This window comes from Heterodontus francisci, chromosome 24, assembly GCF_036365525.1.
Source record: "Heterodontus francisci isolate sHetFra1 chromosome 24, sHetFra1.hap1, whole genome shotgun sequence".
NCBI classification, from domain to species: Eukaryota; Metazoa; Chordata; class Chondrichthyes; order Heterodontiformes; family Heterodontidae; genus Heterodontus; species Heterodontus francisci.
The window spans coordinates 15540398-15564677 of record NC_090394.1 but is presented as its reverse complement, the minus strand read 5'-3'; the positions used below and the strand labels follow the sequence as shown (position 1 = coordinate 15564677).

The 24280-nt window shown below is 43.8% G+C and overlaps 1 protein-coding gene across 2 annotated transcripts in view; it reads left to right on the top strand.

The window, feature by feature from the left end:
• Nucleotides 1-378: 378 nt before the first annotated feature.
• Nucleotides 379-24280, top strand: part of foxj1b (forkhead box J1b) — a 48888-nt gene continuing 24986 nt past the window's right edge. Inside the window, exons 1-2 of one of the 2 annotated variants that reach the window (XM_068055696.1) lie at nucleotides 379-621; nucleotides 1146-1724. In XM_068055696.1, the coding sequence (XP_067911797.1) occupies nucleotides 1209-1724 (516 nt within the window). In that variant the 5' untranslated portion in view covers nucleotides 379-621; nucleotides 1146-1208. Of the gene's footprint in view, nucleotides 622-1101; nucleotides 1725-24280 lie in introns of both variants that reach the window. The other variant, XM_068055697.1, reaches the window with a different exon arrangement.

Sequence of the window (24280 nt, the reverse complement as noted above, 5' to 3'; positions counted from 1 at the left end):
AATATGGGGATTTTGGGGGTAATTTCAGACACAGTTGGTTGGTAATATGTAGATGGGAAAGGATGCTAGGGATAGTTTGTTGGTATTGTACAAATGGAGAATTCCGTTGGGAACGTCTAAATTGTGCCAAGGGCGGAATGGTTGGTGGTGCAAATTGGAGAGGTTTGCAAGAACAGTTCATTTGGTTTGACGGTGCTTTAGGGAGAATGGCAGATTCAGCTCTTTGGTTGGAAACGTGCATTTGGCGACGCTCCCTGAGTTGCAGCTCTGCCTCGCGTCATTGGCAGTAGTGAAAGGTGAAACCTGGAAACCGGCGGCCAATCAGCTGCCCGCGATCTGTTTAAAGGCGTATAAAGTAGCTGAGCTGCCGTGGGAAAGGAGAGGTGATCCTCTAGAGCCCCTGCTTTTTAATAACCCCCGCAAACTGGGCAAATGTAAGCCCGGCTGATCACACCATTCCAGCACCGAAGAAGGGTTTTTTCTCCCTCTGCAACCACGGGTTTGATGCCAACTCCCTCCGAGGCATCAAGAAGTATTTTTAACAAATTGAAGAACATTTACTTTGAACTTGCAGATCTTCCTTTTGGGGAGTTTGCGTTTACTCAAGGATTTCAGCATCAGGTGAGACTGCAGCACTTGTTCTAAACGCAACAGGTTCCCGGTGAAAGTAACAACTTACTGCAGAATCCAAACTACAGTAACAGCAGCTTTAGGGTCTTGGCGTTTTAGCCATTCTGACTATTTGACGGGTTTATAAAGATCATGCCTGATGGTGTTAAAGATACGAAATGTGAATGATGTTGATATAATCCTGGTTAGTTTCTGAGCCCGCTGCAGTTGAAGGCAGTATTCATTCCTCCTACATTTTACACTTGCCTACGGAAAATATTCAATCGGTTTGAAATAATCATGAAGCCTGTAACTCAAGTCCATCGCCTCGCAACTGCGAATTTTCTTACAAAGTTTTTTTTTAGCAGCTTTTGTAGTATTTGGATAGTCCTGTTTTACACCGGCTCGCTTACATTCTGAATCGCGCATGGAAAAATCCAGCATTTACATTCTGCATATTTGTAATTCTGCATTATTTTTTTTTCTTTTCAGTTTCGTATAATGACTAAACCTTGCTAATCCTTTCGATTTCACAGTTGTAAAAGAGGGAGCGAGTGAGTGAAATCACTCGTTTCTAATTCAGAGCCTGACTATAAACGATGCCTGTTCTGACCACACCAGAAATCGCCACGAAATTTAAGGAGAATTGGATGATGCTTCACCCAGAGGACCAGGAGAATGTGAACGGGGCCGTGAACCTGGATGACAGTTTGACCAGCCTGCAGTGGCTGCAAGACTTTTCCATTCTGAGTGCGAACCTGGAGAAGCCTCCCAGTGCTCAGCATCACTGTAAGCAGCATTTCCCCGGCTCGGATGCCCCTGCTTCCCCTCCAGCCGGGGACACGGCTGCCACCGGGATGCCCCTCAGCCTGGGCAAGCCCACCTCGGCAGCCACCGGCACCAAGACCTTGATCCAGGCTCACCCTCCTTCCCAGAGCCCGGTCGAGGATGTAGACTACAAGACAAACCCCCATGTGAAACCACCCTACTCCTATGCCACTCTCATCTGCATGGCTATGCAAGCTAGTAAGAAGAGTAAAATCACCTTGTCTGCCATCTATAACTGGATCACTGATAATTTCTGCTATTACAGGCACGCAGACCCCAGCTGGCAGGTAGGTTGGGCAGTACTGACTCTTTAAACTCCATGCCATTGACTGTTATTGGGTCTTGTTGCTATTTACCTGAATTTGCTAAACTTTTCACAATATATACTATTCAACATATAAACATTATTTTATAGTTAGAACAGTAATAACCATATAAAATACTTTTAATAGCATATTTATACATTATTTCCTATGCCTATCTGTTTAACCTGAATTACAATGGGTTGAAGCTACAGCAACAGGTGCCTGATGCATTTGGTGTAATCTGTGGACAGTCCTGCATTCAGATTGGTGCTTCACCGTCCTTTCAGACTCAACTGAGGATATTCAGAAGTCATTAGGGTAGAACCCAGGAGACAGATGGTGCCTCAGTAACCCAGTGTGCTGCAGGAAAATGTAACTGCTGTGTTCTTCCAAAATGTGAAGAATGCCTGATCAAATAACAATAATGAGCATGCACTATTGTGGAAACGGAAAGATCAGCTAATTGATGGATCTAGACTGTGTTCTGCCACACCTCAGCTCCCTAACACAGTACACAAGTGAATACATTATTGTTTCAATATTGTGTGTGGATTCAGTAAAATAGCATGACTTGTTGTTAGAAACTGATAAAGACCAAATGCAGATATTAGTTTTTAGTGTAGGCAAACCAACTAATGTGGCACACCATTCTGTTACTTAGCGTTAGCTTTTTTTTTGGAATAGTTTTTGCACCACTTGCTTTAACTGATGATGAATGGGAAAGAATCACATTAGCATACTTGGCAACCTTTTCTCAAGAAAAGTCAGTAGGGGGAAAAATCTCAGCGTGCAATACCATGACATCATGGTATTTGTATACATGCTGACTTAACTGATTGGTCCATTAGCAGGACGACATCACCATTAGTTCCACCATTACCATTGTGAGTGCATTCAGATTATAACAACTTGCTGTGTATTTTCTTTCCTCATACCGCCTCTTTTATTTTTGCCAATTACCTTAAATTCCTGTCATTTGGTTACTGATCCTTCTCCCACTGGAAAAAGTTTCTCCCAATTTACTCTATCAAAACCCTTCATGATTTTGAACATCTCTATCAAATCTCCCCTTAACCACCTCTGCTCTAAGGAGAACGACCCCTGTTTCTTTAGTCTCTCCATGTAACTGATTACAGCACAGAAGGACGCCATTTGGCCCATCAAGTTCATGCCAAATCTGTCGAGAATTCCAGTCAGTCCCATTCCCCTGCTGTATCCCCATAGCCCTGCAAGTTTATTTCCCTTAAGTGCCCATCCAATTTCCTTTTGAAGTCATTGATCATCTCTACTTCCACCACCCTCATAAGCAGCGAGTTCCAGGTCATTATCACTCACTGCATAAAAAAGTCCTTCCTCCAATACCCTCTTGCATTTCTTGCCCAAAATCTTAAATCTGTGTCCCCTAGTCCTTGTGCCATCAGCTAATGAATAACTGAGGACTTTTATCCCTGATATCATTCTAGTAAATCTCCTCTGCACCCTCTGGAAGACTTTGACTTCCCAGAATTAGTGCCCAAAAATTGGTCACAATACTCCAGCTGAGGCCTAACTAGTGTTTTATAAAGGTTTTGCAGAACCTCCTTGCTTTTGTTCACTGTGCCTCTATTTTTAATGCCAAGGATCCCATTTGCCTTTTCAACAACCTTGTCAACTTGTCCTGCTACCTTCAAAGATTTATCTACATATACTGCAGGTCTCCCTGTTCCTGCACACCCTTTAAAATTGTATCATTTAGTTTATATTGCCTCCCCTCAATCTTCCTACCAGATTAATCACCTCACACTTCTCCGTGTTATATTTTATCTGCCGCGTGTCTGCCCATTTTACCAATCTGTCCTTGTCCTTCTCTTTGTTTACTGTACTTTTGCAAACTTTGAAATTATGCCTTGTATATACAAGTTCAGTCATGAATATATATTAGTAAGTAGTTCCAACAGCGACCCCTAGTAGTTACCCTCTGCGCACATCCCTCCAGTCTGAAAAATGACCATTCACCATTACTCTCTGCTCTCTGTCCCTTTGCCAGTTTCTTATTCAGCTGCCATTGCCCCTTTATTCCCATGGGTTTCAATTTTGCTAAGAAGTCTATTATGTGGTACTTTGTCAAATACCTTTTGAAAGTCTATATATACTGCAACTGCACTACCATCATCAGTCCTCTGTTATTTAATCAAAGAGCTCCATCAAGTTAGTGAATAGAGGAATATGATGATAAGGCTAAATGAAGGGGAGACAGTGGCGTAGTGGTAATGTCACTGAGCTAGTAATCCAGAGGCCCTGGGGACATGGGTTCAAATCCCACCATGGCAGCTGGTGGAATTTAATGAAATAATAAAAATCTGGAATTGCAAGCTAGTCTCAGTAATGGTACCATGAAACTATGATAGATAGTTGTAAAAAAAAAACTCACTAATGTCCTTTAGGGAAGGAAGTCTACTGTCCTTCCCTGGTCTGGCCTGCATGTGACTCCAGATCTACAGCAATGTGGTCGACTCTTAACTGCTCTTTGAAATGGTCTAGCAAGCCACAGTTGTCAAAGATAATTCGGGATAGGCTGCAAATGCTGACCTTTCCAGTGATGCCCACATCCCATGAAAGAATTTTAAAAAGGGAGGAGGCTTGTATGGAGCATAAACACTGGCAGAAACCAGATGGGCTGAATGGCCCATTTCTGTGCTTTACATTCTGTTTAATTCTATGTAATCCTTATGTCTCCTTTTCCTCATCTCTTTCACTTTTTTCTTGACTTAGTATTAAAATTGACATAAACTCAGATTAATGCATTGTTCATACAATGAGTTTTAATGTTGATTTGTATTCACTTTCCATGTACGTTTTGCAAACCTTTAGATAAAAAAGTTACCATGTAGTTCTCTTCCTTGTTAAATTGGTCATGTTGTTTTAAGTTGTTTGTGAGTTGTCAAATCAAATCATAAACAGGATGAATATCATATGATGTTGACTTGTAAGCATATCCTCTTTACACTTGTGCACAGTATAGGAACAAGTAATTTGCATTAAATGAAAACTGTATATAATGGGCTCTATATCATCTAAATTAACTCAGAGTCTAGCAGCTAATAAATGAAAATTGTGATGGAAACTGCCAGTTAATTATGTTATACTTGTGTGTACTAACTTTTCATGATTCAGTACTCCCATTCTTAATTATATTTTCTTGCACCTTCCAGTTACACAATAGTAATGGAGCTTGTGGTATGTAAAGTGATACAGAGGAGAGTGCTCCTTTCACACAGTGGCAACCTGCTCATTCCTGGAGCATAGGTGCTGTTTCCTATAATTGTTTCCCGATCAAAGGCTGTGTTATTTCAGGTTAGAGATGAACAACAAACATTTATCCTTAATGTTATCCATTCTCCTTTTCTCCCATTCTAAATGTAGTACCTTACTTGCTCTTCTGGATCTTCTCATGCCACTTTGGATCAAGAGGGTGGACAACCTGCTCCCAGGTCTCTGCCAACATCACTCTTCAGCTAACCATTTAAAAATACTATATAAAGGAGTACTTGACTTCAATGGTAGCCCAAATTAGGAACTCTCAGTCATACCACTCCCTAGATTGGATTTAAAACTGAGTTTTGTAAGTGTTATTTTTATATAAACTTTGAGTTAATTAAAAACATTTAGAACTGAGGTAGTGTTCACATTATTTGTCACTAAACTAGAGGAGAAAATGGCAATTTAAGCAGTTTGGATTTGATCCAAATTTGATTTTATGGGCAGTAATTGCACCCATCCTTAATTGAGAAGCTCCTATTACTAAAGACTAGTTGCTAGGAAATCATCTTTGGAGTTTCCTGTTTGATCTTTCCTGTTTTGCCAGAATTATTATTTTATTGAATTTGCTTTGTGCCTGTAATTCATGTGTGAGTACTCAAACATCATGTTTCATTGCACAAGTAAATCGAACATCACAGACTGAGGTAGAAATTTATAGCATTCAGAAGATAATAGGGTTCAATTCTGTTTTACCCAAGATGCTTGCTAAATATCTAATTTTTCTGCAGTAATCTTTTAATAATCTGAAGCTCCGATTCTGTAAATAGAAATTATCAGGAATATTAAAAGCAGCAATCTAAATCCGAGATCTTGGCAGCTGTCCGGTTGGAGGATATTTTAACAATCTGAAACAGTGTGGGTAAGCAGCACAATCCTGCATATGTATCTCTAAGTGGACTTATTCCTGGGTTGCAGTTGTGATTTTGCTTTCCAGCATTGCTGCTTCTCTGAAGTAGCCTGCTTGATGGGTAAGTACTGTTAGTTCTGAATGATAAATTAAACAATCTCAAACAGTACAATTCTAGCATCAATTCATTTTTTCTGGTGACCATTATACTTTTGTGGGGAGAAGAATGAGGAAGAACCTTAACAGGGAATTAGGTTTGCTGTAATGTAGCAAGTTTCTCAAAGGCTTGGAACCATAGAATTGATTATAACTAGTTTATAATAAGGTTACACCATCAACACTTATACATTCAGGATTTAAGCTCAATTGATGTATTATTTTGTCTTTCCCATCAATTCCCACCCCACCCCCGCCTCACCAATTTTCTCATTCCCTCTTCTAAAGTTTTGATTCCATGGTGGGGTTTGGTTCCATTGGAGCTGGTTATCCTCTGGCCATTATTCATATGCATGCCTCAATACAATGAATAAGGCCATTAAGCTATAGCAACCCAGTCCTGTCCCTTGGTGATCACAATGCATTTCCACAAAATGGCAAGTGATCAGGAACAGGACACCGAACTGATTTTCACTCATTGTAAAAGGCACTGAGCTAAATTGTAACATCCATACTTCCATCCTGGCTGACATTAACCAACTCGACACAGACTGGGGACCAAAACAAGTATCTTGGAGGGTGTGATTCAGCTTCTTACTGGATACACTTTCTAAGCATTTTGAGAAGAATGGATTCCCATGGCTCAGTCTCTTTATAAAAATGACAGGACATGTGTAGTTGCCTTTTGCGTACGTGACCATGCAGTGGAGTTACTCGCTAATGGTTAAATGTCCCCATGTGTTAAAGCACTAACAAATGTGGTATTCCATCCAATTCTCATGATAATCTAGTAGCATCCACTTCCATGGCTGTAGTGGCTGGGTGTTCACCGCATCAGTGTCCTTGTGATCTGGGTCCTATCTAGCTTTGACGTCCGATTCCTGAGTCATTTGATGCTTGTGTACTTAGCTGGGAGGAAGGGATGGAGGGATAGGGTGGGGGTGGGTGGGTCTTGGAGAGATGGAGTGGGAGGGAGGGGATAGAGGAATAGAGTAATGGATGGGGGTGGGGAAAAGGGTTGGAGGGATGGGTTGGGGAGGGGTGGAGGGATGGGGTGAGTTTGTGGGGTTGGGTTAGGTTTATGGAATGTGGTTGGGTTAAAGGGTTGGGGGTTTCGGGGGGTGTTGGAAGGGTGGGAGTGTGGGTGGGGTCAGTAGAATTGGAGGGATATGGATCGGGTTGGTTGAGGTAGGGGGTGGAGGTTGGGGAAGGGGTTGGAGGGACAGGAGGATGAGGAGGTTGAGGAAATAGCCAGATGGAAGTTTGGGGGTGAGGTCTCAATGCCAAGTCTGAAGTCAGAATTATCAGCATGTCCTAAAGCAGCCCATGAGCTCTGGGATTCCTGCCTTTGAAGCCAAAGCAGTTTAGTCCTAGTTATAATTATTTGCTGGTTTTTCCTGTTAGAATTTCATGGGTGTAGTGGTTTAGAAATGTTTGTTCTTGATACTTTTGACTCACTGATGGATAAAAACCTAGATTATGACAGCAAGATCTGTTAATATCAGCAACTCCAAAATTGTGAAAATTAATTGGAACAAGGATTTAAACTTTATGATGCTCCATGGTATGCATCTATGTAGCAACTGAAGACAAGAAGCTTGGGTACGTATAATATAGTTCATTTATAATCTGTCTTCGAGTCAGTGTTATCATTTCGAGTATTTATAGTGGTCTCGATCTCCAGTCAGAAAGTCATACTTAGGCCAACACTCTTTAATCTTGTGTGATATGCTGCTAATGTAGCACTTAGTTTGCTACCTTGAATTTCCCCACATTAGTGCAACCACAGCCTTGTAACCACCCAATACCTCAGTGAACATCATTTGACTTAAAAAGGAAAGTTTGGAAAGACCCAAGCTATATTGTACTGCTGGATAATTTTCATAGTTTGAATTGGCAGATCATGAAATTTCACACACTGACCATTGAAACTCAAGTGATAATACTGCTCTAAGTGTATTGTGTTGCAATCTTACAATCATAGGAATGTATTGCTCAGAAGGAGGCCATTCGGTCCATCATGTCAGTGCTGGCTGGAAAAGAGCTATCCAGTCTACTTACACTTCCCAGCTCTTGGTCTGTGGCCCTGTTGGTTTTGGCACTTCAAGTGCATATCCAAGTTTTTTTTTAAAGTGCTGAGGGTTTCTGCCTCCACTACCCCTTCAGGCAGTGAGTTCCAGCCCCCACCACCCTCTGGGTGAAAAAATACTCCTCAACTCCTCTCTAATTCTTCTGCCAATTACTTTAAATTTCTGCTGCCTGTTATTGACCTCCCTGCTAAGGGAAATAGGTTCTTCCTAACCACTCTGTCTAGACCTCTCATAATTTTATACACCTCAACTTAATCTCCCTTCAGCCTCCTCTGCTCCAAAGAAAACAACTCCAGCCTATCCAGTCTTTTCTCATAGTTAAATTCTCCATTCCTGGCACCATCCTCGTAAATCTCCTCTGTACCATCTATCGCGATCACATCCTTCCTGTAATGGGATGACGAGAGCTGTAGGCAGTACTCTAGCTATGGCCTTAATAATGCTTTATACAATTCTAGCATAACCTCCCTGCTCTTGTATTCTATGCCTTGGCTAATATAGGAACGTATCTCGTATGTCTTCTTAACCACTTTATCTACCTGTTCTGATACCTTCAGGGATCTGTAGACTTGTACTCCCAGATCCCACTGTTCTTCTACACTTCTCAGCATCCTATTATTTATTGTGTATTCCCTTGCCTTGTTTGCCCTCCCCAAATGCCTTACCTTACCTCCAGAATGAATTCCATTTGCTACTTTTCTGCCCAGCTGACCAGTTCATTTATATCTTCCTGCAATCTACAGCTTTCAACCTCATTATCAACCACATGGCCAATTTTCATATCATCTGCAAACCTCTTAATCATGCCCCTACATTTCAGTCTAAATCATTGACATATAGCATGAAAAGCAAGGGTCCCAGCACTGAGCCATGTGGAACCTTACTGGAAACAGCCTACCAGTCACAAAAACACCTGTCAACCTTTGCTTCCTGCCACTGAACTGACTTTGGATCCAACTTGCCACTTTCCCTCAGGTCCCATGGACTGTTACTTTTCTGACCAGTCTGCCACATGCCACCTTGTCAAAGAAGCCTTGCTAAAATTTGTGTAGACTACATCATATGCACTACCTTCATTGACTCACTTGTTACCTCCTCAAAAATTCAATCAAGTTAGTCAGACATGACCTTCCCTTAACAAATCCATACTGACTGCCCTTGATTAATTCATGCTTTTGTTGTTCTAGCCATAGTCCCAAAGAACCATTGGCATCACTCCCCATCAGAGAGACACAGTGATGTATAGCTTGAGGGGCACCATGGGCAAGATGAGGAGGCAGGCCTCCATGAACTACCACTGCCAGTACGGGGATTAAACCTGCACTGTTGACATCTTTTTGCATCAAATGCTAGCGGCCTAGCTAACTGAGCTAACTGACCACTGCCCCCTCACCCCAGCCCCTACCACCCCAATGCCTTTGTAAATAATGATTAATACTGCCCCTCAGAATCTTTTCCGATAATTTGCCCACCACTGAGGTAAGGTGGACTGACCAATAATTACTCAGTCTATCCCTTTCTCCCTTTTTAAACAACGGTACAATGTTAACAATCCTCTAGTCCTCCAGCGCCAGACAGAGAAGATTGGAAAATGATGGTCAGATCTTCTGCTATTTCCTCCCTTGCTTCTCTTAACAGGTTTCATCCAGGCCTGGTGCTTTATTCACTTCCAAAGATACTAAGCTCTTTAATAATTCCTCTCTCACTATGTTTATCCCATATAATATTTCACACTTCTCCTTAACGACAATGTCTGCACGTCCCCCTCTTTTGGAAAGGATTCATGAAGAACCATGTCCATGTCTTGCACCTGCACACACAGGTTACCTTTTTGGTTCTAATAGGCTCTACTCTTTTCTTAATTATAGTCCTGCACATTATTTATAAAACATCTTTCACTGTATCCCAATCGCAATATCAAACAAACTGTAAAATGAATTTGCTAATAATTGATTTAATTAAATGCTGATGCAAACATTCATAAACCAGTTGATTTAGGGAGTTGATGTGCAGTTGGGCAAATTTAGAACTATTAATTGTGCAGAAAATACTTCAAGTGTGTAATTTGGTCCAGTGCTAAACAGTATGGAACATGGTATTCTACCAATAGCAAGGATTGGTGGGACAAGTAATAGTCGGGGATTTTAACTACCCCAATATTAACTGGGATAGTTTTAGTGTGAAAGGAATTGAGGGAGCAGAATTCTTGAGGTGCATTCAGGAGAACATTTTTGCCCAGTATGTAGCAAGTCCAACAAGAGAGGGCACAGTTTTAGACTTAGTTTTAGGAAATGAAGATGGGCAGGTAGAAGGAGTAGCAGTGGGAGAGCATTTTGGTGGTAGTGATCATAATTATGGAAAGGGATAAGGATAGAGCAGGATTTAGAGTTCTCAATTGGGGCAAGGCCAATTTTACTAAGCTGAGGAGTGATTTAGTGAAAGTGGACTGGAAACAGCTATTTGAAGGTAAATCAGTGTCAAAGCAGTGGGGGGCATTCAAAGGGGAGATTCAAGGGGTTCAGAGTAAACATGTTCCCACAAAGGAAAAAGCTGGGACAGCCAAATCTAAAGCCCCATGGATGTCAAGGAGCTTACAGGGTAAGATAAGGCATAAAAGGAAAGCTTATGTCTGACACGGAGAACTCAATACTACAGAAAGCTGGGAGGAGTATAGGAAGTGGAGGGGTGAAATCAAAAAGGAAATTAGGAAAGCAAAGAGAGGGTATGAAAGAATATTGGCAAGCAAAATCAAGGTGTACTGAAAGATGTTTTATCAATACATTAAGAGTAAGAAGATAACTGAGGAAAGAGTAGGGCCCATAAATGACCAAAAAGGTAACCTATGTGTAGGGGTGGAAGATGTTGGTATTCTTAGTGAATACTTTGCGTCTGTCTAAGAGGGGGACGATGCAGATATTGTGGTTAAGGAGGAAGAGTGTGAAGTATTGGATGTGATCAACATAGGGAGAGAGGACGTATTAATGGGATTAGCATCCTTGAATGTTGAGAAATCACCAGGGCCAGATGAAATGTACCCTAGGCTGTTAAAAGCAAGAGAGGAAATAGCGGAAGGTCTGACCATCACTTTCCAGTCCACACTGGATACAGGTGTGGTGCCAGAGGATTGGAGGACTGCTAACTTTGTACCTCTGTTTAAAAAGGGAGCGAGGGATGGACCAAATAATTACAGGCCAATCAGTCTAACCTCAGTAGTGGGCAAATTATTGGAATCTATTCTGAGAGACAGGATAGACTGTCCTTCAGAAAGGCGCAGATTAATCAAGGATAGTCAGCATGGATTTGTTAAGGGAAGATCTTGTCTGACCAACTTGATTGAATTTTTTGAAGATGTAACAAGGAAGATAGATGAGGGTAGTGCAGTTGCTGAGGTATACATATATTTTAGAAAGGCTTTTGACAAGGTGCCACATGGCAGACTGGTTAAAAAAATAAATTCCCATGGGATCCAGGGAAATGAAGCAAGGTGGAGACAAAATTGGCTCAATGGGAGGAAACAAAGGGTAATTGTTGACGAGTATTTTTGCAACTGGAAGTCTGTTTCCAGTGACATTCCGCAGGGCTTAGTACTGGGTCCCCTGCTTTTTGTGGTACATATTAACTATTGGAATAAATGTCCATAGATCCCTGAAGGTAGCAGGACAGGTTGATAAGATGGTTAAGAAGGCATATGGAATTCTTTCCTTTATTAGCCTAAGTATAGAATATAAGAACAGGGAGGTTATGCTGGAACTGTATAAATCATTGGTTAGGCCACAGCCTGAGTACTGTGTGCAATTCTGATCACCTCATTACAGAAAGGATGTAATTGCACTAGAGAGGGTACAGAGGAGATTTATGAGGATGTTGCCGGGACTGGAAAAATGCAGCTATGAGGAAAGATTGGATAGGCTGGGGCTGTTCTCCTTGGAACAGAGAAGGCTGAAGGGAGATTTGATTGAAATGTACACAATTTTGAGGGATAGAGCAGAGGTAAGGGGCCTATTTACCTTAGCAGAGAGGTCAGTGACTGGGAGGCATAAATTTAATAAAAGCAAAATACTGCAGATGCTGGAAATCTGAAATAAAAACAAAAAGTGCTAGAAATACTCAGCAGTTCTGGCAGCAACTATGGAGAGAGAAACAAAGTTAACATTTCAGATTTGTGATCTTTCATCAGAACTCATTGAAAGTTTGATGTGATTGGTAGAAAGATTAGAGGGGAGATGAGGAACAGTTTTTTTCACCCAGAGGGCGGTGGGGGTCTGGAACTCATTGCCTGAAAGGGTAGTTGAGGCAGAAACCCTCAACTCAATCAAAATAAGTCTGGATATGCACCTCAAGTGCTCTAATCTGCAGGGTTATGGACCAAAAGCTAGAAGGTGGGATTAGAATGGGTGAAATGTTTTTTGGCTGGCACAGACATGATGGGCCAAGTGTCCTCTTTCTGTGGCGTAAACTTTCTATGATTCTATGACCCATATGTGCATTTAGTTTGTCAATATGCCAGAAAAACTCTGGTATGGTAAAAGGAGACTGACAGCTCACTCTTTAGTTGGCCCAGTAGTTGGACATTATTTCATTAGCAATTCTGTTTGTGTTCTGCATTACTTATTGTAATTTTGACAATTTAATTATTCTTCGACTATGGAAAAAAATTGATATCAGGTGGTAGAAATTTGGGCCAAGGGTCTCTCATAAGACAGCTGACAATTAACCAATTGTATTCAGAAGCATTGTATTGAACAATGTAACAGGATACAGTAACATGACACATGGTTTGGTAATGAATCTTGCAAATAACAGAAGACAAGGATTCCACTACTGGGGTCATTGTCTTTCTATAATCGTGACATAATTCAAGCTTCCCTTTACAGCAGTGTTGTCCAACCTTTTTGGGCAGAGGGCTGCATTATGATTTTTGTTCAGCCCGGGGTGGGGCAGTGAGAAAATTTCAAAAGATAACGGCATTAAAAATGTATCTTACGAATAAAAACAACAACAATGTACATTTTTGTGAAGAAGCTTTAAATGAGAAGACTAATTTATTGACTTACTTTCTTGTCACTGTATTGATTTAATGACATACCTGGCATTGTTTTTGTTTGCACAAGTAGTCAATCTCTGCCCGCACACGATGTAGCAATGTAGAGTATTCTGGATAGATATCCATCTGTCAGGAGTGATCTTTATCTCTCTGTCTGTCTCTGTCCCTCTCTGTGTCATTTTCCCCCCTCTCTGTGTCATTTTCCCCCCTCTCTGTGTCATTTCCCCCCCTCTCTGTGTCATGTTCCCCCCCTCTCTGTGTCATGTTCCCCCCCTCTCTGTGTCATGTTCCCCCCCTCTCTGTGTCATGTTCCCCCCCTCTCTGTGTCATGTTCCCCCCCTCTCTGTGTCATGTTCCCCCCTCTCTGTGTCATGTTCCCCCCTCTCTGTGCCGTTCCCCCCCTCTCTGTGCCGTTCCCCCCTCCCTGTACCGTTTCCCCCCCTCCCTGTACCGTTTCCCCCCCTCCCTGTACCGTTTCCCCCCCTCCCTGTACCGTTTCCCCCCCTCTCTGTGCCGTTTCCCCCCTCTGTGTTCTCTCCCCATCTCCCCCTCTCTGTGCCGTTCCCCCCTCCCTGTACCGTTTCCCCCCTCTCTGTGCCGTTCCCCCCTCTGTGTTCTCTCCCCATCTCCCCCTCTCTCTGTTCCCCCTCACTCCCTGTTCCCCCCTCTCTCTCTGTTCCCCCCTCTCTCTCTCTGTTCCCCCCTCTCTCTCTCTGTTCCCCCCTCTCTCTCTCTGTTCCCCCCTCTCTCTCTCTGTTCCCCTCTCTCTCTCTGTTTTCCCTCTCGCTCTCTCTGTTTCGCTCCTCTCTCTTTGTTTTGCCCCATCTCTCTGTTACCTCCTCTCTCTTTGTTACCTCCTCTCTCTCTGTTTTCCCCTCTCTCTTTGTTTCCCTCCTCTCTGTTTTCCTCCTCCCTCTCTTTGTTCCCTCTCTCACTCTGTTCCCCCCTCACTCTGTTCCCCCCTCACTCTGTTCCCCCCACCTCTCTGTACTCCACTTGTTTGTGTTCTCCCCCACTCTCTCTCTCTGTCCCCCTCTCTCTCTCTCTGTTCCCCCCTGTCTCTGTTTCCTCTCTCTCTCTCTTCCCCGCCTCTCTGTTTTCCCCTTCTCACTCTCTCTATTCCCCTCTCTCTTTGTTTCCCTCCTCTGTTTTCCTCCTCTCTCTTTGTTCCCTCTCTCACCCTGTTCCCCCTCCCCCTCTCTGTTCCCCTCGCCTCTCTGTACCCCACTTGTTTGTGTTCTCCCCCTCACTTTCTCTCTCTGTTTCCTCTCTCTGTTTTCCCCCTCACTCTCTCTGCCCCCCTCTCTCTCTCTTCCCCTCTCTCTTTGTTCCTCCCCTCTCTGTTCTCTGCCTTCTCTCTCTCTGTTCTCTGCCCTCTCTCTCCCTGTTCTCCACCTTCTCTCTCAGTTCTCTGTTCCCTTCTCTCTCTTTATTTCCCCTCTCTCGCTGTTCCTCTCTCTCTGTTCCCCCTCTCTCTCTGTTCCCCCTCTCTCTCTGTCCCCCCCTGTCTCTCTTTCTCTCTGTCCCCCCTCTCTCTCTCTCGCTCTCTCTCTGTCTCTCTCTCTCTGTCCCCCCTCTGTCTCTCTCTCTCTGTCCCCTCTCTCTCTCTATTTCTCTCTGACAGTTGCACTGTGCGGGAGCACTCAGCACAGCAGTTCTATGCTCGGTGAGTTTGTTTGAAAACATGGCGCTGAATTTCACGGCTCAGTTGCTGAAGCAGGAATGCATTTCTCAACATCGGACAGATTCGGGGTTTTCCAGCGGGCTTTTGTCAAAGTTGGGAAGTGCGTTCCTGTTTCAGCAGCTGAGCTGTGAAACTGACAGCATAATGTTTTATTAAATTCTGCAAGAAGACAATGGGAAATTTCCCATCTCCAGTCACGGAGCCTTGGGGAGAATGAGGAATGGCCCTGGGTACAGTTTGCATCTGCGGGCCGATGCAGACCTTTGGCAGGCTGGATCCTGGCCCCGCGGGCCGTATGTTGGACAACCCTGCTTTACAGTAATGATGACTGAACAATGAAATAAATGGCTTCAGGCCTGCACAAAACATGTGATGATGCCTGTACGAGACGCACAACAGATTAGATGCCTGTCCCACATTTTAATGTTATCCCTGTGTAGTTCCTTGTTACAATTTGATGGAATGAAACAGGCCCACAGCTGGTGTAATGTTTCTTCTCATAGTAGAACAAAGAATGTTAGCAGCATGCCATAGCTTGTGATATATAAAGGTAATCGAGTGTAGGGGCATAGATGTAGATAATTAAGAATTAATTGAATAACATAACAGAAAGTGTGTACACTCTCCTGCCAAACTGAGAATTGGTTGAAGAATGATGCATTTATCTTTTACTATCAAATTTTAACCTTCCTGTTATTTCCAATGAGTAAAATGGTGCACAAGAATATCCTTCATCAATTCATGTTTAATTCTATGTTGGCTTCTATTCATAGACAGAACAGTTGTATAATTTTGTGCTTTTATCTTGAAATATATAGGAAGTGTGATATCTGGAAACAATGCCCACACTGCATTTACACTTACATATATATATTTTAAAAATCACAAGTAATTATATAAGTTGTATATAGACCACAAAATTACCATAGGACTATGATGCACTTGCTCTGCAAATAATTGTCATCATAACTCAATTGTCAGCTTAATGCCATCTGTTATTCATTTGTAGTCCAGTTGTATAAATATCCAATCACTTTGCTACCCCTGCATTACTCCATTCATCAAGGAAAAACGAAGGACAGATGTTGATAGACTGACTAAAGTTGAGGCGATTGAGTATATTTTAAGTGATGTTGTAATGGAGATGAGGTGCCAGGGCAATTCCCAAGCTGCATTGAAAGGTGATAGAAAACCAACTTGGCGTTTTATTTTAAATAAATGTTGGGAAGTGCTGCACATGAAGGATTTCTGACAGTGACTGACCTCAGCAAAAGCATGTAATGGCCTGATTCAGACCCTTGTCCCTTTATCACAATGTTGCTGGGAGTCCCTAGCCTTCCAATACCTTGCACAGCTGGCTAGGATCTTGCCTCAAAAGCTAGCTCGAAGGTCAGTAATGTAGCAGGCTTTTTAACAGACGGCATCAAAGTGAAGCCCAATCAGTCCTCCCCTGCCACCTAAAAACCGACACGTTCTAACAAGAGTACTGGATGGTAAAATATTGGGTAGGCGGTGGTGTAGTGGTATTATCACTGGACTAGTAACCCAGAGACCCAGGGTATTTCTCTGGGGACATGGGTTCGAATCCCACCACAGCATAATGTGGAATTTGAATTCAATTAATAAATCTGGAATTAAAAGCTAGTCTAATGATGGCCATGAAACCATTGTCGATTGTTGTAAAAACCCATCTGGTTCACTAATGTTCTTTAGGGAAGGAAATCTGCTGTCCTTACCTGGTCTGGCCTACATGTGACTCCAGACCCACAGCAATGTGGTTAACTCTTACATGCCCTCTGAAATGGCCTAGCAAGCCACTCAGTTGTACCTAACTGCTACAAAGTCAATAAAAAGGAATGAAACCGGACGGACCACCCGGCATCGACCTAGGCACCGGAAACGACAACGGCAAACCCAGCCCTGTTGACCCTGCAAGGTCCTCCTTACTAACATCTGGGGGCTTGTGCCAAAGTTGGGAGAGTTGTCCCACAGACTAGTCAAGCAACAGCCTGACATAGTCATACTCACAGAATTATACCTTACAGACAATGTCCCAGACACTGCCATCACCATCCCTGGGTATGTCCTGTCCCACCGGCAGGACAGACCCACCAGAGGTGGCGGGACAGTGGTATACGTAGGGAGGGAGTTGCCCTGGGAGTCCTCAACATCAACTCCGGACCCCATGAAGTCTCATGGCATCAAGTCAAACATGGGCAAGGTAACCTCCTACTGATGACCACCTACTGCCCTCCCTCAGCTGATGACTCAGTACTCCACCATGTTGAACACCACTTGGAGAAAGCACTGAGGGTGGCAAGGGCACAAAATGTACTCTGGGTGGGGGACTTCAATGTCCATCACCAAGAGTGGCTCGGTAGCACCACTACTGACTGAGTTGGCCGAGTCCTGAAGGACATAGCTGCTAGACTGGGTCTGCGGCAGGTGGTGGGAGAAATAACATGAGGGAAAAACGTACTTGACCTCGTCCTCACCGATCTGCCTGCTGCAGATGCTTCTGTCCATGACAGTATTGGTAGGAGTGACCACCGCACAGTCCTTGTGGAGACGAAGTCCAGCCTTCACATTGAGGATACCGTCCATCATGTTGTGTGGCACTATCACCGTGCTAAATGGGATAGATTTCGAACAGATCTAGCAATGCAAAACTGGGCATCCATGAGGCGCTGTGGGCCATCAGAAGCAGCAGAATTGTACTCAACCACAATCTGTAACCTCATGGCCTGGCATATCCCCCACTCTACCATTACCATCAAGCCAGGAGACCAACCCTGGTTCAATGAAGAGTGCAGGAGGGCATGCCAGGAGCAGCACCAGACATACCTCAAAATGAGGTGTCAACCTGGTGAAGCTGCAACACAGGACTATCTGCGTGCCAAACTGCGTAAGCAGCATGCGATAGATAGAGCTAAGGGATCCCATAACCAACGGATCAGATCAAAGCTCTGCAGTCCTGCCATATCCAGCCATGAATGGTGGTGGACAATTAAACAACTAACTGGAGGAGGTGGGTCCACAAATATCCCCATCCTCAATGATGGGGGAGCCCAGCACATCAGTGCGAAAGATAAGGCTGAAGCATTTGCAACAATCTTCAGCCAGAAGTGCCGAGTTGATGATCCATCTCGGCCTCCTCCTGAAGTCCCCAGCATTACAGATTCCAGACTTCAGCCAATTCGATTCACTCCGCGTGATATCAAGAAACGACTGAAGGCACTGAATACTGCAAAAGCTCTGGGCCCTGACAATATTCCGGCAATAGTACTAAAGACCTGTGCTCCAGAACTTGCTGGGCCCCTAGCCAAGCTGTTCCAGTACAGCTACAACACTGGCATCTACCCTGCAATGTGGAAAATTGTCCAGGTATGTCCTGTACACAAAAAGCAGGACAAGTCCAACCCGGCCCATTACTGCCCCATCAGCCTACTCTCAATCATCAGTAAAGTGATGGAAGGTGTCATCAACAGTGCCATCAAGCAGCACCTGCTTAGCAATAAGCTGCTCAGTGACGCTCAGTTTGGGTTCCGCCAGGGCCACTCAGCTCCTGACCTCACTACAGCCTTGGTTCAAACATGGACAAAAGAGCTGAACTCAAGAGATGAGTTGAGAGTGACAGCCCTTGACATCAAGGCAGCATTTGACCGAGTATGGCATCAAGGAGCCCTAGCAAAACTGAGGTCAATGGGAATCAGAGGGAAAACCCTCCGCTGGCTGGAGTCATACCTAGTGCAAAGGAAGATGGCTGTGGTTGTTGGAGGTCAATCATCTAAGCTCCAGGACATCACTGCAGGCATTCCTCAGGGTAGTGTCCTAGGCCCAACCATCTTCAGCTGCTTCATCAATGACCTTCCTTCAATCATAAGGTCAGAAGTGGGGATGTTCGCTGATGATTGCACAATGTTCAGCACCATTCGTGACTCCTCAGATACTGAAGCAGTCCATGTAGAAATGCAGCAAGACCTGGACAAAATCCAGGCTTGGGCTGATAAGTGGCAAGTAACATTCGCACCACACAAGTGCCAGGCAATGACCATCTCCAACAAGAGAGAATCTAACCATCTCCCCTTGACATTCAACGCCATTACGATTGCTGAATCCCGCACTATCAACATCCTAGGGGCTACCATTGACCAGAAACTGAACTGGAGTAGCCATATAAATACCATGGCTACAAGAGCAGGTCAGCGGCTAGGAATCCTGAGGCGAGTAACTCACCTCCTGACTCCCCAAAGCCTGTCCACCATCTACAAGGCACAAGTCAGGAGTGTGATGGAATACTCTCCACTTGCCTGGATAGGTGCAGCTCCAACAACACTCAAGAAGCTCGACACCATCCAAGACAAAGCAGCCCGCTTGATTGGCACACCATCTACAAACATTCACTCCCTCCACCACCGACGCACAGTGGCAGCAGTGTGTACCATCTACAAGATACACTGCAGCAATGCACCAAGGCTCCTTAGACAGCACCTTCCAAACCCGTGGCCTCTACCAACTAGAAGGAGAAGGGCAGCAAATATATGGGAAGACCACCACCTGCAAGTTCCCCTCCAAGTCACACACCATCCTGACTTGGAACTATATCGCCATTCCTTCACTGTCACTCGGTCAAAATCCTGGAACTCCCTTCCTAACAGCACTGTGGGTATACCTACCCCATATGGACTGCAGCGGTTCAAGAAGGCAGCTCACCACCACCTTCTCAAGGTCAATTAGGGATGGGCAATAAATGCTGGCCTGGCCAGCGTCGCCCACATCCCATGAATGAATAAAAAAAATATTAGCAACACTGGCTGATTCTTTTCCGCTCCCTAGCCCAAGTGGTCCGAGGCTAATTGTAGGACTCCAACTTCTGGCTTGGCTGCGAAGAGGATTAAAATCTGGTCAGTGCAAATACCCACATAGCTGAGGTTTGGCTGAAAATTGCTGGAGATCATTTTTATTCTTACGCTTTACTCTTCCAGATTATCTCCATTTGGTAAGATGGTCACAAATACGTTCATCAATTCTATAACAGAACTTAGACTAACGTTTTCAATTAATTTTTGCTACACAGATCATTTGAAATCCGTGTTATTATGACTTGCAATAAGCAAGTGGCAGAATTTCCTCAATGTTCCTAAACATGCCATTGAAATGCTTATAATGATGCTGTTAAAGTTAAACATGCCATTAGTGAATAAACTTTTAATAAAGTCCATAAATTCCAATCTGAAATGGAAATCATCTGAGTTGCAAGATTACAATAAGTTATGGCTGAAACATGAGCAAACCTCCATTCCTCCAGCACCCTTCATTGCTTTGTTAACCTGCAATCACCTTTTCCAATTTACCTGTACTCGGTCCCTCCTTAATTCACTGAAATTAGTTCATCCACAGTTCAGCATTTTGACCATCGATACTTTCTGCTCTCTTTCCTAATTCCTGTCAACCGAATTATGTTGTCACTGTTAGCTAGATGATCCCCGAATGTAAAACAGTCCACTTGGTCTATTTCATTTTCCAGAAGCTGATCCAATTCTGCTTCCTCCCTTGTTGGATGAGCAACATATTGATCAAGAAAGTTCTCCTGTACACATAACAGAAATTCATCTCCTTCTCTACCCTTATCACTATATTTTTTTCCAATCTAGATTAAGGTAATTAAAGTCTCCCAATATTATCAATCTATTTTTATTACACACCTTTGAAATTTGCTGAAAATTTGCCTATCTCCTTCTCACAATTGGGAGCTCTATAAAAAAAAAACTCCTAGCAGTATAACAGCTCCCTCTCTGTTCCTCAACTCAAGACAGATGGATTCAGTCCGAGAACCATTTAATATATCCTTTCTATTTAGAACGGTAATATCATCCTTAATCAATATTGACACACCTCCTTCCCTTTTTCCTTCTCTATCATTCCTGAATACCTGGTAACCAGGAATATTAAGAACACATTCCTGGCATTGCTTGATCCATGGTGGGTGGGTGTCGATGTGTGCGGGAGGTTAAAAGAGCAGTAATTGCCGGTGTGTTGGGACTTCTGCATTTAACCCAAGCGCATTCGTTAGTGCATGGGAAACCCCCATGGGACAGATGGGGCTTAGATTTAAATATGTTAAATGATCATTAACTGCTGTCTTAACCCTGGATTCTGTCTTTAACTCAGAGTACACAGGTTTCCCAGGCTTCCTGGTACTCACCAAGTAAAACAAGGTGAGAAGACAGCAGGATTTGATGGGGCTGAGCAATTGGCAGACAAGAAAGGCTTTAAATGCTGAGATATGACAGCTGCTTCCTTGCTGAAATGAAAGGCTTTTGCTGACAGGATTTGTTCTGAGAGTGTGCTTTCACTGCTTCAGAGGTAATTTCCAACACTCTGGAGGTCATTGCTGCTACCTTGGAGTTTTTTGTCTTTGATCTGCATTCCCAGCTGTCAGCCTTCACAGCAGCAGCACTTAGGCAGCTCTACCTTGGATCTCTGATGAGGAACAAGAGGAGCAGCAGCTGGACCACCAGTAGCAGGACCACCACCACCAGCTGCAGGACCACCTCCACCAGCAGCAGGACCACCACCAGCAGCAGGACCACCACCAGCAGCAGGACCACCACCAGCAGCAACCCTCTCTTCAACGACTGGCCACTCCACAGGACAGAGGGGATGAGCACAAAGCTGCAGCTTACAGGAGGTGATCTCCCCAACAAAAGGTGTACGGGTAGAGGGTTAGTTTCCTGTACATGACTAAGCACCAGTGCCTCAGGAGGCTCCGAGTTTCCCATCAGATGGTTGCTGACATTTTCAGCCTCCTGGAAGAAGGCCTCTGGCTCCTTCCTGGGATCCGCTGGCGACATTTGCTGAATCTCACAATCTGCTGCCCACAAGTGCGTCTCTCATATGACGATGCCATATTTACCAGGCCCGCCACTTATGTGCACTCTGCTACTGATGAGACCAGTCAGTATGAGAAGGTGCTCAGATTTGCTGCTCTGGCTGGATTCCCACAGGACAAGGGAATCATAGATTGCACATGTGACAATCAAGATTCCCTTGGATCACCCAGCTCAGATCACTAGAATTGAAGGCAAAATATTGACCTGATTAGAAAATTGACTGAGTGACAGGAGACAGTGAGTGGGGGTAATGGGCAGGTACTCTAATTGGCAGGTGTCCCACAAGGATCTGTGTTGGGGACTCAACTACTCGCTGTTTTCATTAACGACTTAGATGATGGGATAGAAAGCCTCATATTCAAGTTTGTCGATGACTCAAAGATAGACAGTGTTACAAATAGTGAAGAGGAAGCACAAAATTACAGAGAGGTATTGATAGATTAAGTGAATGAGCAAAACTGTAACAAATGAATTTCAATGTGGGAAAATGTGAGGTCATTCACTTTGGAGCTAAAAAGGATAGAACAGAGTAAACTTTGTAAATGGTGAAATGCTAGAAACAGTGACGGTTTAGAGAGACTTGGGGGTCGAGGTACACAGATTATTAAAATGTCATGAACAGGTACAGAAAAAAATCAAACAGGCTAATGAAATGTTGGCCTTTAAATTTAGAGGAGTAGAATGCAAGGGGGTAGAAAGCATGCTTCAGTTATACATAGCCCTGATTAGACCACACCTGGAGTTACTGTGAGCAGGTCTGGGCACCACACTTTGGGGAGGATAAATTGGCCTTGGGCGGAGTTCAGTGTTGATTTACCAGAATGATACCTGCACTCCAAGGCTGAAGTTATGAGGAGAGATTACACAAACTAGGGTTTTATTCCCTGCAATTTAGAAAGTTGAGTCATGATTTTATCAAAGTTTTCAAGACATTAAGGGAAACAAATAGGGTAGATAGACAGAAACTATTTCTGCTGGTTGGGAAGCCTATGTCTAGGAGACATAGCCTAAATATTAGAGCTAGATCTTTCTGGAGTAAAAGTAGGAAACACTTCTACACACAAAGGGTGGTAGAAGTTTGGAATTTTCTTTGGCAAATGGCAATTGATGCTAAATCAATTGTTAATTTAGAATCTGAGATTGATAATTTTGTTAACTAAATGTATTAAAGGATATGGGGCAAAGGGTATATGGATTTGGGTCACAGATTAGCCATGATCTCATCGAATGATGGAACAGGTTTGAGGGACTGAATGGCCTCCTCTTGCTCCAAGTTTCTTACAGTATTCGTCAACAGAAAATGGTTTGGCTCCACTAATGTTCAGCAGGTATGCAGCCACCAAGAGATCATTATATCTGTCTGTGCAAGCTGCCACAATGCCTACATCCTGCATCAGTCAAGTCCACCATAGATACTCGCAGTGCCAAGGAGACTCAGTGACTGCCTCCTTGCAAACAAAGGTTAGCCTGTAAGGATATGGCTGGTGACATCTGTGAGGAGTCCTACCACTGATGACCAGGAAAGGTACAACCAAAGTCATATGAGCAGAAGAGTGGTCATTGAGCAAGCCATTGGGATGCTGAAGATGCAATTCAGGTGTCTGAGAAGATTTGCTGACACCCTTCAGTTTGCAACAGACAAGCTTTCCAGAATGGTCGTGGTTTGCTGTGCCTTGCACAATATAACACAATAATGAGGACTGGAGCTTCTGCAGGAGGAAGGTGATGACTGCTCTCCATCCTCAGTGGAGGAGAAGGATCCTGATGTGGAGAGAACATCTGTAGCTGCTCACTTAGATGCCAGGAGTGCCTGGGACAGACTAATTCAGGCATGCATCAGCTAATCTGAGGCAGTACAGCATCCGGCACACCAATTCTGAACCCACTGTGTCCCCTCAGCCTTCAACACAAGGTAGTCTCATAATCAATAATTCATCCCTCTCACTGACATCTGTTGCTCCTCTTTTACTGTTGTCATACCATTCTTTACAAGGCTGAAAGCTACTTGGTAGGTAACAGGCACTGAGTGACCTCCTCCAGCACCACCCTCTGAGGGACGTGTAGTATCTGTGGGAGATGAACGAAATGAATTAGAACTGATGAGGTGAGAGGGGTCTAAGTCATCATTGTGCACATTATCATATTTTAGTGGCTGCTGACATTGAGTTAATATCATGACATTAAGTTGTACATCATGTGGCTTTGTGATATGTAATTTGGCCACCAGGTAGCTGGGAGACTCCCATCTCCCCATCTCTGATGGCCAGGCATGCTGAGACTCTAGCACCTCTTCCTCTGCAGCTGTTATGGTGGAGTTGACTGTACCTCTCCCTAGTGTTCTGTGCTCTCTTCTCCTGCAAAGAGAGAAAGAAGAGGCCTCTGAGTGAGAGAACTGGAAGGCTTTGAGAAGATGGAAGGACAACATTTGGGGAGGGTCATGGCGAGGGATGGGTATGTCATTACAATAAGATAAGGGTGAGTGTCAGTTCATATGGGGGTGTGTGGAGGTGTCTCGACAGAGAGG